General features: G+C 35.1%; 1 protein-coding gene across 1 annotated transcript in view; it reads right to left on the bottom strand.

Moving 5' to 3' along the window:
• The window catches only part of LOC132736244 (uncharacterized), a 29,076-nt gene extending 14,381 nt beyond the window's left edge, over nt 1-14,695 (bottom strand). The window contains exons 1-2 of the mRNA XM_060723339.1: nt 14,574-14,695; nt 2,004-2,551 (exon numbers count right to left, since the gene is read on the bottom strand). Of these exons, the coding sequence (XP_060579322.1) occupies nt 2,004-2,398 (395 nt within the window). The 5' untranslated portion in view covers nt 2,399-2,551; nt 14,574-14,695. The remainder of the gene's footprint in view (nt 1-2,003; nt 2,552-14,573) is intronic.
• Between the last annotated feature and the right edge of the window lie 2,129 nt (nt 14,696-16,824).

Here is a 16,824-nt window from a genome sequence, read left to right on the forward strand (position 1 = left end):
GGCTCCAGGAGCGGGGCCAGTTTAAACCCCAGGGCTTTTATTTGAACAAACTTGGTAGACACCCATGAGAAGATGTTTCATGCTAAACATCTAAGGTCTAGCTAGTAAAGTTTTTTCTTTACACATATAGTTAAAAACAATGACACACCTGGGGCAGGGCCAGTTTTGACCCAAGGGCTTTTATTTGAACAATCTTTGTAGACACTTACTAGAAAATGTTTCATGCTTAATATCTAAACTCTAGCTATTCGGGTTTTTTCAAAGAAGATTTTTAAGTTTTTGCGATACACATATAAGGAAAATCAATGTCACCCCCGGGCGGGGACAATTTTGACCCCAGGGCTTTTATTTGAACAAACTTTGTAGACACTCACTAGAAGATGCTTCGTGCTTAATATCTAAACTCTAGCTATTTGATTTTTTCAAAAAAGATTTTTTAAGTTTATGTTATGTTATACACATATAAGGAAAATGAATGACCTCCGGGGCGGGCCAATTTTGACCCCAGGGCTTTTATTTGAACAAACTTGGACGACACCCATAAGAAGATGTTTCATGCTATATATCTTAGCTCTAGCTCTTTGAGTTCTTTAAAAGAAGATTTTTTAAGTTTTTACTATATGCATATAGGGAAAATCAATGACCCCCTGGGGAGGGGACAATTTTGACCCCAGGGCTTTTATTTGAACAAACTCCGTAGACACTCACTAGAAGATGTTTCATGCCAAATATCTAAACTCTAGATCTTTGAGTTTTTTAGAAGAAGATATTTAAAGTTTTTTCTTTTGGTTGCCATGGCAACCAGAGTTCTGCATGGAATTAAATTCTTTGAACAATTTTCAAAGGTGACCACCAAAGGAACATTCCTGTGAAGTTTTGATGAAATTGGCTTAGTGGTTTATGAGGAGATGTCATTTAAAGTAAAAGTTTACGGACCATGGATTTTTAAGTTTATGTTATACACATATAAGGAAAATGAATGACCCCAGGACTTTTATTTGAACAAACTTGGTAGACACTCACTAGAAGATGTTTCATGCTTAGTATCTAATCTCTAGCTATTTGGTTTTTTTCAAAGAAGATTTTTAAAGTTTTTGCTATACACATATAAGAACAAGAGCTGTCGGTAGGACAGCAACGCTTGACTATTCTTAGTGCTTGATAGTAAAAAAAAAATGCTTGATACAGTTACCTCCTCCTGTTTACAGGTTGGGGTCATGATGGTGAACAAGTGTGCAAAGTTTCAAAGCCATATGTCAATGGACTTTGAAAATATTTGAACTATTACAAAAACTTTAACGTAAATTCTAAGTCGAAAAAGGGGCATTATTTTGTCAAAATGCTTCATAGAGTTACCTCCTCCTGTCTACAGGTTGGGGTCATGATGGTGAACAAGTGTGCAAAGTTTCAAAGCCATATGTCAATGGACTTTGAAAATATTTGAACTATTACAAAAACTTTAACATAAGTGGTTACGCCGACGCACGGGTGACTACAATAGCTCTACTTATTCTTATCGAATAGTCAAGCTAAAAATCAATGACCTCCGGGGCGGGGCCAATTTTCACCCCAGGGCTCTTATTTGAACAAACTTGGTAGACATCCATTAGAACATGTTTCATGCTAAATATCTTAGCTCTAGCTCTTTGGGTTCTTTAAAAGAAGATTTTTTAAGTTTTTACTATATGCATATAGGGAAAATCAATGACCCCCCTTGGGCGGGGCCACAGGGCTTTTATTTGAACAAATTTGGACGACTACCATAAGAAGATGTTTCATGCTAAATATCTTAGCTCTAGCTCTTTGAGTTCTTTAAAAGAAGATTTTTGAAGTTTTTACTATATGCATATAGGGAAAATCAATGACCCCCTGGGGCGGGGCCAATTTTGACCCCAGGGCTTTAATTTGAACAAACTTGGTAGACACTCACTAGAAGATGTTTCATGCCAAATATCTAAGCAATTTTGTCTATAAATGAAACAGAACAAAAATCTTTATTTTACCTTTTAACACCAAGCTCTTGCCAATTTTTAGCTATTTCTTCTGCTGAAGGTCTCCTTGGTTTTGCTGCTGTACTAGCAGATTTATCAGCAGAACTCTCCTCACCCCTTGGTGGTTTAACATTGAACTGATCAAATGTTTGTTTCTGATTGTCTTTTACATTATCTTGATCACCTGTTTTCTTTGTATCTGTTGCCCCTTTATCAGTGTCTGTTTCATTTCCCTTCTCATCCTTGTCTTTTTCATTTTCGGAGGCATCTTCCTTTTCCTTGTCGTTTTGTTCTGGTTCAGGGTCTTTGTTTGTGTCAGAAGTTTTATCCCCATCAATTTGTTCATTAAATTTCTTCAAAGTTGAGTCAAGATTGTCTAATGCCTTGACAGTATTGTTTACTTCCATTTTGTAATGTGTGTGTGTGTGTGAGTGTTTCAAATGCCTAGCACTAATATCTGAATCTTTCAGTTAATTTCTGCAAGTACTCAGGTCATATTTGAACATGTATTGCTTGAAGCCTTTTGAGGACATCCACAGCAAGGCTGATATAAATTTGCTCTGAAAATAAACAGAAAAAAACTTTTATTTAAAGATACTTAAATTTTTTTTTTAATGCATTGAAGCTATGCAGTCGTTATTAAATATAAACTTTAGAAGTTCAGTTTGAAACTATTCATATATTTTTTGTAGAGGGCCACCAAATAATCATTCCTGTGAAGTTTGGTAAAAATCTACCATAAGGTTTCATATTGAGAATGTGTTCAATAAATTGTTGATATCAATTAATTAGGCATGACAGATGCCAGAAATCGTGCCATCACAAAAGCTTACATTTGAGCACTATTTGCTCAGGTGAGCCAAAAGATGCTCATGTGATTAAGCAAATTAAATTATTGAAACAACTGGTTGGAGAAATAGTTTCTTTACACTGTTAGAATGAAAAACTATCATAAGATTGGTTTCAGTTCATTCCATATTACTCAGCCATATTAGTTAATTAGTGTTTGTGATCCTTAAACATTCTTCATTTGTGAAACCCTCTAGAGTCACCTTCCTTGAATAAATAATAATTGGTGTCAAATGAGGAAAATAAATCATTTCCAGGACAATGAGCAAGGCTCAAATCCCCAATCCTATGATGTTGTGAGAGGGAGTCACCTAAGGACCAAAAGCCTCTTAAAGGACAAAAAGCCCAAAAACATAAAATTTAAATTTCATACATAGATCAGATTGGGCACTTTAAACAGAATTTTTACTATATACATATAAGGTAAATCTATGTTCCCCCAGGGTTATGCAATTTTGACCCGAGGACTATAATTTGAACAAGTTTTGTAGCGGTCCACCGGGCCAATTTTGACCCCAGAGCTTTTATTTGAACAAATTTGGTAGACACCCACTAGAAGATGCTTTATGCCAAATACCTTTGATTTTTTGTTTTTATTATACACATAATTATAAGGAAAATAATGACCCCCTTGGACAGGGCCAATTTTGATTTAAACAAATTTTGTAGACACCCTCTAGAAGATTAGAAGATGCTTCATCCCAAATACCTTAGGTTTCTTTTTTTAAGACACCCTTTAGAAGATGCTTCATGCCAAATACCTTAGGGTTTTTGTTTTTACTATAATTATACATATACATGTAAGGAAAACAATGACCCCCTGTGACAGGGCCAATTTTGATAAACTTGATAGACACCTTCATGCTAAATATCTAAAGTGTAGCTCTTTGGTTTTTTTAGAATAAAGTTGTTTTTTTTCCTTGTCCTATTTACATAATTATAAGGAAAATCAATTACCCCCCCCCCAGGAAAGAGCCAATTTTGACCCCAATGTTTTTATTTGAAGATCCTCATTATCCTTTTCAACATAATATTTAAAGTAAAATTTTGTACAGATAGTGTATTAGATGCACTGACCTTTAATGCAAATATTTGGATTATTTTCTTTTTTCAGTAAAAATATTATCAATTCTGGTGATTTTAGCATGCTGATACAGAATTTATCAGAAATACAGCTTTTTCTGATTTATTTTTACATTGTAATGCTTTCTGTACTGATATTTATGAATAATGTGATATAACAGTTAGTGTATTAATATACATGTAATGAATGTAGCAAATTCCTCAAATTTAGGATATATTTAGGGGTGTAATCGATTTAATCGATATCGGTGTATCAACTTTCTTTGTTATCCGATTCGATATCGATTCCATTTTTTAAATATCGGATATCGAATGCACACATATTTCTAGCTAAAAAGACTTCAGCAAACAGGTTTTATAGTTCTGATAGACCAAACGTCAAAAGAAAAGCCACATAAAAAAGTTATGGAAGCCAGAACTAACATTTTCCAAAAAAAAATTTTCTAAAACGCAACGGAAATCAACACCAGAGTTACCTCCCAGTGTCTCTAACGAATGCTGCCGAATTACGCTGTAATCTCACATGTCTGCTAAGAGGGGGTCAAAACCCCCCAATTCAGATTTTTAAAAGGGAAAATGCCAAGAAAATTCTTTTTAGTGTTTTTTTTTGTAAAACTCATAATTACATAATAATTATTTCAGTTCTAAACACTATAATTTGCCAATTAAACCCTGCTTAGTAATAGAATGGCAAGGACGGGATTTAGCATAATTCGTTATTACCTAATAGCAACAACAACAAAAGTAAAATGGAAAAGGCTTTAAACATTATAGTTACTAGTCATTAGTTGTCATTAAAAGTTATAGTGATAAAAAAGAAACAAATTGTTCCCTTTTCATAGTTTATTTTTTTGCATGTGTTTAAATATAACTGCATATTTCAACAACTTAAAAAGACTTGAAAGCTTAATTTTGCCTGCCAATCGATATATCGCCGATAATGCATTACCGATATATCTATACAAAAATCCTTGTCGATGACACCCCTAGATATATTTTGTGAAATGATAAAAAAAATTTTTTTTTAATTCATTTAAAAATGATTGGTGAATGAGCTTATGTTAAACAATTATCTCAACTACACTCAACCAGAAAAAGAAACCTACCGTGGCAAAAAGGTGACGTGTGTGTTTTTTTTATTTATCTCGTGGCCACGAGATACTATGTCGTGGCCACGAGTTACTAAGTCGTGGCCACGAGATAGCTAAGTCGTGGCCATGAGATAGCTAAGTCGTGGCCACAAGATAGCTTAGTCTTGGCCACGAGATAATTACCCAATCAAAATACACTATAATATATTATGAATTTCATAAACTTAACAACTTACTTTTACATGCAACATTAATCTTTGAAAATTCTGAAGATATTCACTTTGAACTTGTCTTTAGGATCATACTAGAAAGCCACCTTCCAAGGCCCATCAAACATTAATTTTGACTATAGCTCTTTGTTGGGACTATTTTGTGATCGAATTGGTCAGCCTGTACGTTCTATGGCCTGTAAACCTTGTTTATACGATAACATGAGAAGGAATAAGTCCTGGTTTATTTTATTTGTAAGGGACATTGCCCATGAACCGTAGATAGCCTATAAGGCTGATGAATAATTTATAAGGGATAAGCCATGGTTTATATTGTTTGTTTGTTTTTGGGTTTTACGTCACATCGACACAGAATAGGTCATATCGCGACGTTCCAGCTTTTACTGGTGGAGGAAGACCTCAGGTGCCCTTCCGTGTATTATTTCAGGCACGAACGGGCACCTAAGTAGAACCACCGACGTTCCGTAAGCTAGCTGGATAGCTTCCTCACATGAAAGAATCCAAAGTCCCTGTCGGGATTCGAACCCACAGCGGTGAGGGGCAAGTGGTTTGAAGTCAACGACCTTAACCACTCGGCCACGGACGCCCCACCATGGTTTATATAACTCTTAAGATCACTGCACCGGATCAGTAGATGACATCTAATACTTTCGAGGTCATTGGGTCAAAAATCAGGGTCACAATGACGCTAAATGTAAAATTATTGACAAGTAAATAAGTCGTATAAATGGCACTTTTACAGGCTGGTGAAGTAGGGGTATCCTTGTACTACAGCACATGTCTAGTTAATTAGGGAAATTCACATAAATAGTGTAATCTGATTGGTTATTTATCTCGTGGCCACGACTTAGCTATCCCATGGCCACAACATAGTATCTTGTGGCCACGACTTAGCTATCTCGTGGCCAGGACATAGTATCTCGTGGCTACGACTTAATAACTTGTGGCCAAGAGAAATTCACATAAATGGTGTAATCTGATTGGTTATTTATTACTTAGCTATCTCCTGGCCACTACATAGTATCTTGTGGCCACAACTTAGCTATCTCATGGCCAGGACATAGTATCTCATGGCCACGAGTAAGCTATCTCGTGGCCACGACTTAGTAACTTGTGGCCACGACATAGTATCTCGTGGCCATGAGTTAGCTTTCTCGTGGCCACAACTTAGTAACTCGTGGCCAAGACATAGTATCTCGTGGCCACGAGATAAATACAAACACACACATGTCACCTTTGTACCACTGTACAAATGTCCAAAATGTGACAAGAAATTAATTTTGTATCAGTGACTACAGCATTCTGTTGCAAGTATTGTGATAGTAAATTTTCAAGAGAAGACAATTTACATAAAAGCAGTGAATGCTGATAAACCTGAGCAATATGACATGAAAACAGATGAAGCTATAGAACTGAAAATACAGAAACTTCATAAAAGTCGTGGGCACAAGATAATTAAGTCATTTGAAAGAGATACTATGTTGTGGCCACAATATACTATTTCATAGCCACGAGTTACTAAGTCGTGGGCACGAGATAATTAAGTTGTGGGCACGAGATACTATGTTGTAACCATGAGATACTATTTCGTAGCCACGAGTTGCCAAGTCGTGGCCACAAGATAATTAAGTGGTGCGCACGAGATACTATGTCATGGCCATGAGTTTCTTAGTTGTTGCCAAGAGATACTAAGTCGTGGGAACAAGATAACTAAGTTGTGTGCACTAGATAATTAACCAAACAGATTACACTAAAAATTATTTATAGATATATGAATCTTTTAAACTTAGAAAAATTTCTTTTAAAGTGCAGTACAGCAGCTGTAAAAAGTTGCCCGATACTTCACTACAATGTTGTTATATTTTTCTGGTCCTTAGGGATCATTGAAGCCAGCACTATTAAGTGTTAAGAATTAAGTACCGCTCAAGCCACTGCTAGATGGCGTGAGGGATGTTGCACTTATTCATCAGACTCAATCAAACCGAGTCTGCAATTTTCATGTCTGGTTATTTATCTCCTTCCCACGACTAAATTATCTCGTGCCCACGACTTTAAAGTAACTCTTAGCCACGACATAGTATCTTAATAAGTTCCCACGACTTAACTATCTTGTTCCCACAACTTAATTATCTTGTACCCACAACCTAGTAACTCGTGACCACGACATAGACACATAGTATCTTGTTCCCACGACTTAGTAACTCGTGGCCACGACTTAGTAACTTGTGGCCAAGACATAGTACAGTAGAACTTCGGTAAGTCGAAGTTGGAGGGACTTGCGTAAAAACTTCGACACATCGGGACTTCGACTCATGAATCGGTCTCAATTTCATGACAAAATTTCAACCCGTGACTAGCCCTAGTTATAAGATCTATAACGTAACCTATTTCAATGTTTTTCTTTCATTTCATTAATCTGATATTTTACATTATAGAATGATAAATATGACATGTTAAGTAACTTTTTTACGGGTAATGATTTGGACTACCTGTTGACGTAAACAATGAAGTTACAAAAGGGCGAAACGATATGAAAGGGCAATAACTAAACCCAGCTTATAGTAAATATTTCGCGTGTGATTATCACGCGACACCGGGTCACGGAAAGCACTCAAAAACGAATGATAGTTTCTTACTGTTTTACATGTACTTTCAAATACCACTACGGCAATTAAATAGTAAACGATTTAAGCATTTTTTCACACATTTAAACGCATACAAAGGCTGTTTGAACACTTTGGCTGTGTAATTAAACACTGTCACTAAAGTTGATCGGAAAATCGTCCATCGCGGCCAGAAAAGTGTGAAAAATGTCTCGAGATCAAAGGTTGTCAAAAATAATCGAAGGACTTTCGGCTTATTTGTGGTAAATTGTACTAGATTTATTCTATACGGACCACGAAAAACTTCGACACATCGAAAAAATTCGACACATAAAATCTCGACTCATAAATAGGTTTTTATTAAGGAATATATAAGGGAAAAAAATCGGGACTTTTCATTTTACATCGACACATCGAGAAAATCGACTAATCGAAGTTCGACTCATAGAAGTTCTACTGTATCTCATTCCCACGACTTATTTATCTCGTGGCCACAACTTAGTAACTTTTGGCCACAACATAGAATCTCGTGCCAACGACTTAATTAAGTCATGCCCACAACATAGTAACTCGTGGCCAAGACATAGTATCTCGTGCCCATGACTTTATTATCTTGTGGCCATGACTTAGTAACTCGTGCACACGAGATAAATAAAAACACACACACATAATCTTTGTGCCACTGTATACTTGTCCAAAATTCAGAATAAGACTAGATTAAAATATGAAAATCAACATTCAATAAAAATTGAGAAAATGTTGTCATAGTATTTCAGCCTTAAGCTATATTAGCAATAAATGTCATAAGATAATATGTATGGCTTGTTAGATAAAGAGACTAGGAAATAGATAATCTGCTTAATCTGACAAGCCATAAGGTATTAAAATTAAAAGGTGATAATATTTCCTTTAAACCACTATGACATGTTTATCCCATTACTTCATGAGCATTTTGTGAAAAATGGCTGTTTTCATTGAAAAGTCTCCCGTTACAAGTTCAAATTGCTATAATACTATAAAAACTGCTTCAACACTAATCAAACTTGGCACAAATGTTGACTGGACCATTGCCCTTGCAACAACATGCTCAGGCTTTAAATTTTCTGTTACCATGGCAACGAGGGGACATCTCAAAAATTGCCAAAAATCACTTATTTTGCGTTGATTTTTTTTCCATCAAAATTGATTTCAAAGTGCTGCAACTTCTCAAAGGATTGAGATACAGTCAAATGCTTTTCAGCGTTAGTAGTTACACGTTACCTTATGATCAATCTGGGGTCATTTACAGCCTCTCACAAGTCCAAAATTTTCTTGGCGATGAGGGGGACTCCGCCCCCCTTCAACCCCCGAAACAGAAGGGGGCATATCCCCCTTCTGGCAACCCCCTGATGTATCTTTTGGTTGGGGGGCCGCGTCGAAAAAAAGGTCAACTTTTTTTAACAAACATTTCTCAAACAAAAACAAGTGTTTGGGGCCTAAATAAGGCATTTTTTTCATCATTTCAGACAACAAAAAGGGGGGGGGGGGGGGGTGAAAAAGGCGTGTTAAAAGGCGTGTATATGAAGTAATGGGTTATACTAGTAAACGGTTATATATACTATACAAAAGTAATATTTGTATCAGACCTGAAAATAGTTATTATTCAATATTTTTTCACTATGTCCATTCTTGCCGAAAACTTTCTACCACCATATCATGAGAATATAAATATGAGCCGCGTCACGACAAAACCAACGTAATGGGTTTGCGACCAGCATGGATCCAGACCAGCCTGTGCATCCGCGCAGTCTGATCAGGATCCATGCTGTTCGCTTACCAACTCTTTTACAAGTAGAGAAACTGATAGCGAACAGCATGGATCCTGATCAGACTGCGCAGGCTGGTTTGGATCCATGCTGGTCGCAAACACATTATGTTGGTTTTCTCTGGTTCTCCGGTTCAGACACTGTTTATCTGTGTTAATCACAAAAGACATTTTAATGATTCTCCAAACCGTCTTGAAAAAACTTCTCAAGAACAAGATGTACACAGAACAGTACGATTATGAAACAAAACAAGAGGGCCATGATGGCCCTGAGGTCGCTCACCTGTATAAAGGCACCCGGAGCGGGGCCAGTTTAAACCCCAGGGCTTTTATTTGAACAAACTTGGAAGACACCGATTAGAAGATGTTTCACAATGTTAAGTTTTTACTACACACATGTAATGAAAAACAATGATCTACTCCCCCCCCCATCAGGGCCAATTTTACTCCAGGGGCTTTTATTTGAACAAACTTGGTAGACACCAATAAGAAGATGTTTCATGCTAAACATCTAAGCTCTAGCTCATAGGGTTTTTTAAAAGAAGATTTTTTAAGTTTTTACTATACACATATAGTTAAAAACAATGACACCCCTGGGGCGGGGCCAGTTTTGACCCCAGGGCTTTTATTTGAACAAACTTTGTAGACTCTCACTAGAAAATGTTTCATGCTTAATATCTTAACTCCAGCTATTTGGGTTTTTTCAAAAAAGATTTTTTAAGTTTTTGCGATACACATATAAGGAAAATCAATGACCCCCGGGGCGGTGCCAATTTTGACCCCAGGGCTTTTATTTGAACAAACTTGGTAGACACCCATTAGAACATGTTTCATGCTAAATATCTTAGCTCTAGCTCTTTGAGTTCTTTAAAGGAAATTTTTTAAGTTTTTACTATATGCATATAGGGAAAATCAATGACCCCCTGGGGCGGGGCCAATTTTGACCCTAGGGCTTTTATTTGAACAAACTTTTGACCCCCTAGGGTGGGGCCAATTTTGACCCTAGGGCTTTTATTTGAACAAACTTGGTAGACACTCATTAGAAGAAAGATGTTTCATGCTAAATATCTTAGCTGTAGCTCTTTGGGTTCTTTAAAAGAAGATCTTTTAAGTTTTTACTATATGCATATAGGGAAAATCAAAGACACACTGGGGCAGGGCCAATTTTGACCACAGGGCTTTTATTTGAACAAACTTGGTAGACTCTCACTAGAAGATGTTTCATGCTTAATATCTAAACTCTAGCTATTTGGGTTTTTCAAAGAAGATTTTTAAGTTTTTGATAATAAACATATAAGGAAAATCAATGACCCCCTCGGGCGGGGCCAATTTTGACCCCAGGGCTTTTATTTGAACAAACTTTGTAGACACTCAATAGAAGATGTTTCATGCTTAATATCTAAACTCCAGCTATTTGGGTTTTTTCAAAGAAGATTTTTTAAGTTTTTGCTATACATATATAAGGAAAATCAATGACCCCCGGGGCTGGCCAATTTTGACACCAGGGCTTTTATTTGAACAAACTTGGTAGACACCCATTAGAACATGTTTTATGCTAAATATCTTAGCTCTAGCTCTTCTAGTTCTTTAAAAGAAGATTTTTTAAGTTTTTACTATATGCATATAGGAAAAATCAATGACCCCCTAGGGTGGGGCCAATTTTGACCCCAGGGCTTTGATTTGAACAAACTTGGTAGACACTCATAAGAAGATGTTTCATGCCAAATATCATTTCTGTAAAGTTTGGTTGCAATTGGCCATGTGGTTTAGGAGGAGATGTTGTTTGAAAAGTTTGACGCCATTTTTTGAAGGACGCACGCCGCACGACAGACGCAGAGTGATGACAAAAGCTCACTCTTGAGCACTTTGTGCTCAGGTGAGCTAAAAATGGAAGATATAGATTTTGTTTATTGATCTCGATCAGTGTCCAATTTATTATAATTTTATCGAATTATGTTGGTGGCGAACTTAATTTATGAACAGGTGCAAAAGTGGTTTCATCGATCTTATGTTATATAGTAATTTTCTTTAATTTCATGTGTTGATTGTTTATATAGAGATGAATAAAGAATTTAAAAAAGATGCAGTCATTGAATTTAGCACTGGCCCGGTTCGGGCCACTGAAAATTTAGTTAAATATATAGTAGAATAAATTCAAAACTGGAATTCGGGCTAGGAAATTCAAAATCTTAAATTCATGTTGTTTATTACGTACAAAATCAAGGTACAATTTTTTCTTATTTCGGATTAATATTTTTATATGTTTTTGTATGTCTTGTTTTTATGTATATACTTATAAAGTACATTGTTAATTCTTTCTTTTACAGGTTTTATTTTTCTGTATATATATAATTATGTTGATTTAATTCCAATTAAAAACATTTGTAATAGGATGGGCATTTATGGTAATCTAAGTTAGCAGTTAATCTAACTAAGTTATGAGTAACTTATTATCTATCATTCTTCTTGCATACTGTATATATAAATCTTCAGAGCCCTGAGAATTTACTGTTAAAAATTTGTGATGGTTTGCAGGGACTACCTTGGACTGAAATTTTAGGGAGAAGTGACTTTTCCCTTCAGGAAAAATAGGGAGAAGTTTTGAAATTTAGGGAGAAGTGATCATCAAATCGAGTTATATCATTGTTTTTTTTCTTTAATTTTATTTATTAAAATATAGTATACATGTACACCTTTATATGTACATGCTTATAAAAAAGTCATGTATATCATATGGCACGGAAAATAAACAAATGCGTATTTGAAAATCGCTATGATGATATTTAATGAAGTTGCTTTAAGCATTTTGATTCACATCAACACAACATTACATCAACACAACATTTTTTATTTTTTTTAGGTTCAACATTTTCTGACTCTAACTTTTATGCAATTAATTAAGAAGAAAAGTTCTTTAATTGATAATAATTATCCAAATTCTATAGCCATAAAACACAGTTGTAATTAATAACTACCATAAATCTAATGGTGATAACAAGAATGGACTGGCAAATGTATATGGGATATTATAATTCAAACAAAACATATAGGGGAAATTGTAAATCAAAGAAAATGTATAGGGGATATTGTAAATAAGACACAAATATACGTTTGAGGTAACTTAATCATCAATAAGCTAGCTTTTTATCACCTGCTGCATTCATATCAGGGTCTTTCACAGCTTTAATTTACCCGATTTAATGTACATGTATAATCAATGCGCTATTTTTAGCGAGGTGGATTTCAAAGTGTCGCTACAGTATGGCCACGCTTCAGTGCGTGTGCCAAATACGGCAGATTACACAATTAAATCTGCCTCCAGGCAGTATTATCAAGTGGAGAAATATACATGTCAGACATTTCATAGAGATTTAAGTGCGACTAGTATTTCGCTTTTCCGATCATATAGGGCGAAGTGAAAAAATTTACAGCAAAGTTTCCGCCTGACTTCCTCCTGAACGCAGTCCCTGGTTTGGTCTCTGTTCTCATAGAACCTGATCACTTTTACACATTGTTCCTTCTTTTCAGCTTTTAACATTTGTGAATATAGTTTGACATAGATAATAAAAAAAACATTTTCATATTTTATAGGCTTCACTTAATGTGTTCTAATTTTGCGTAAATTTAAATCATTATTCTTTTTTTCAGGTTTTACTTTCGTATATACGTTTATAAATATATTTTTATGATGTTTGTTTACTGAGATCTTTTGTATTGTATATGCTTTTAGGCCGTCCTTAAAAAAATGTTTGTTTGCAGTTACCCGACCCAGAATTTTCAAGGTGGGTAGGTAGGTCGATTTTTTTTTTTTTATTATTGAACTGTACTCCCAAATAAACATGGAATTTCAAAATGCTGGACAAAATATGCTTTGATAATAGATAACTGAATTCTAATTTAATAAGAACTACATTTTATTTCTTCTATTAACCTTAAAGCACAGGGCATAATTTTCTGATTCAAAAAAAAATTTTTTTATCCAGACCACGAAAAAAAATTTGAGTAGGGGCAAATTTTGTGAGTCGGTCGCGTTACTGCAAACAAACATTTTTTTAAGGATGGCCTTATGTAAATACTATTATTATACTTAAGAAAATAATAAATAATAGAAAGGTTTACATTTTCAATATCTTGTCTTTAATTGCATGAAAATGTGTCATAAACCATACATTAAGATGTACGATAATTGACCTACGTGCCCATCAAACAATAGATAGATTTGGCACTTTATAAATTAAGTTTGCCGAAATGGTTCCTTGTATTATCGGAACATACTTAAAACAGATGAAATTGGCACATCAGAATACGAAAAGGTGACTGCTTTGTAACACTGATAAATACCAAGTCAACATTCAGATAAAGATATGATAAAAGAATGTAAAAATAATGTTTTATAATAATTTTTACAAATACTTTTAATGTCGTGGTATAAAGATTCTTTTAGATATTTTTATACATTTAATTATTAATTATTAGATACTATTTATCAGTAAATTATAGTAAAAAAGTATATTCATATGAATCATATCTTAGCTTTGATTTAATTCTTCACTAAAATTTTGCCGTCTGACAGTAGGTCGAGCTGAAAGTGGTACGAATCGATAATAATTAATTCATTACCTCCCTTGGACCCGCGAGGTAAACATTTTACTTTGTAATGCAAAACAGTTTCATTTATAATATATAATTGATACAAATAATTTAAATTCTTACTGCACACGCCTTTCAATCATATACATATTATGGTAGCAACTGATACCTATATACTTTTTATTAATGCACAGGCTTACGTACTCGGTAGCTTATGATAAACATTAGCGATTATAAATCCAAATAAAGCCAAACTGCTAAATGAATAATTGCTTTATCTTTCAAATATGCCTATGTGATAAAGCACTTAACAAATTATATCAATAACTTACACATTAGTAGCAATATTGTCTTTCATATCACATTCCGCAATCGATTCTTTCATATACGATGAAACAACATGGCGGATTGTTCTGACCAATGCGCATGGTCTGTAATTTCACGTATGACATCATTGACCTTATTTGGAAGTAGAAGGTCGTTGACTGGGATAGGTTTATTTTGATCACCTGACACAACTGCGTAGTTAGATAAAGTGTTTATCGTGTTTATCGATTTCCTTGTTGCCCTATTCAATAACCGGATTTAAGCAGCTATCTAACAAGTATATTGGTCTGAAAAGAGGTCCTCCCATACCGATGACCTTCCAAGTGGTACATGTGACGGTGTACACGCAGTGGATACTTCTGCCGAATTAATAGTGATATATATCATGTTTAAAGAATATAAATATATATATGAAACTGCGCTTAAATAAACAACGAAAGAGGGTATTAAATGAAGACAGTCTTCTTCCGAGGGATCACAACAGCAGACCGTACCAGTGTCAATTAGATAAAGTTCCGTGTACGTGGCAAACTGTTGACTCGTACGTACTTCGATCCATCCGATGTTATTATATTCTGGTATAATTCTGGTCCTATAAGTTTCAGCACTTTTAAAACTGAGTACCTCTAAAGCCGGTGCTAGGATCGTGAGGAATTAAGACTCGATCAAACGGAGCCTGTTATTTTCATGTAATTTTGTTGTGAGGGATCACTTTTTTATCCAGATTACTATACCTCACAAAAGCAGGTGTCAAGTTGCCTCGTACTTGTAAGTTTCAGTATTGTTATATTTTTCTGGTCCTTCGGGATAATTGATTCCTGCACTTTTTTAAAAGTTGTGAAAACTGGTTAAACTGCTCGTGTTGAACATTTAGTACCGCTCGTGTTAAAAATTTAGCACCGCTCGATTTGAAAATAGAGTACTGCTTAAGCCGTTGATTAGGGACGTCAAGGATATGTTATATAATTTTTCATTATCCCTCATGTACAGACTCGTTCAAACTGAATCTGCATTTTTCATCGAATTTTGTTGTAATTTATGCTTTTGAAGGATTTGGAATTATGCTCCGGACAAACCATTTTAATTAAATAAAGGAAGATAATCAGTAAAGGAAGATTAAAGCAAACTTGGTTATATAAAGTTGTCCTTTTCCCCTCTTGTGTTTTTTTTCATTGTTATGACCTCCCCCCCGTCAACCCCGTCCTACTGACCACTTCCCCTACACCTTTATCCTTTTGTAGGTATTTTAATGGGCAGGACGTAGAGTGGTTGCACACTTGGTTCAAGCGAGAAAATTGGTTGCAAACTTAACAAAATGGCTACTGAGTCATAAATATTTATATAACATTGGCACGTATTTTCTTCATGTAAGTGGGATTATATGTTATTTTGAAATTCTTAATTATGCCTATTCCTTAAAGCAATGTTTATGGCAAACTCGGTTTAAGGTCTCAGCTTCCTAGCTTCTGATATGACGAAGTTATTGAAGATATTAACAGGTTATGTGCAACCACTTCACGTGCTGTCCCTTGCCCATCGGAAGCAATTTTAATTACCTTTTACGTGCAAAATTTTCAATTTTGACGTGTTGGACTTTCTTTAGGGATACTGTTTTTCTCTATTCTATGATTTCTTATTTAAATAATTTATAATGACATTTCGTCAGTTAATCAGGTTTTTTTTGTCCGTTTTCTCTGTCCTTTTTGTGTCCAGCGGGGCTCCTTGTCGGTTGTCATTTGTTTGGGAGATGCGTTTGTTGAATGCCATCATTCCTTGTTGATCTTGTGTTTCATATTCTACCAGAATTTCCTATTTACCCATGTCTTTTACCATGTCAAACAGAAGAAAACGGAAACCTTCTAGCACCTGCTTAAACAAAAAACATGAAAATTGTGAAATATGTTTTAAATCTATTTTAGTTACATCTGCATGTGTTTTTAAACAGCGATAACTTTCAATGTGACACAAACGTTCAATGAACGCCACCACCACGCATGTAATTTTGTTGTGATTAATGCTTCCGAGAGAAGTCAAACTAGCAGGGCACCCAGAAAGCACCAACTCAAAAAACGGGTTGGGGCACAAGAGTGGTGAAAAGAGGAGAGAAAACATAACCGTAAGGTGATTTACAATATTCAAGTAGGTAATGTAACCACTCAATTTAAAGAAGTTCGAATAGTAAAAACTTAAAATACCATAAATACAATAATAATGTTGTTGAGGGATTTTCCCTTTTCCAGGTGTTTAGACTCACAA

Source organism: Ruditapes philippinarum, unplaced genomic scaffold, assembly GCF_026571515.1.
Source record: "Ruditapes philippinarum isolate M1 unplaced genomic scaffold, ASM2657151v2 ctg3974_1_1_1_1, whole genome shotgun sequence".
NCBI classification, from domain to species: Eukaryota; Metazoa; Mollusca; class Bivalvia; order Venerida; family Veneridae; genus Ruditapes; species Ruditapes philippinarum.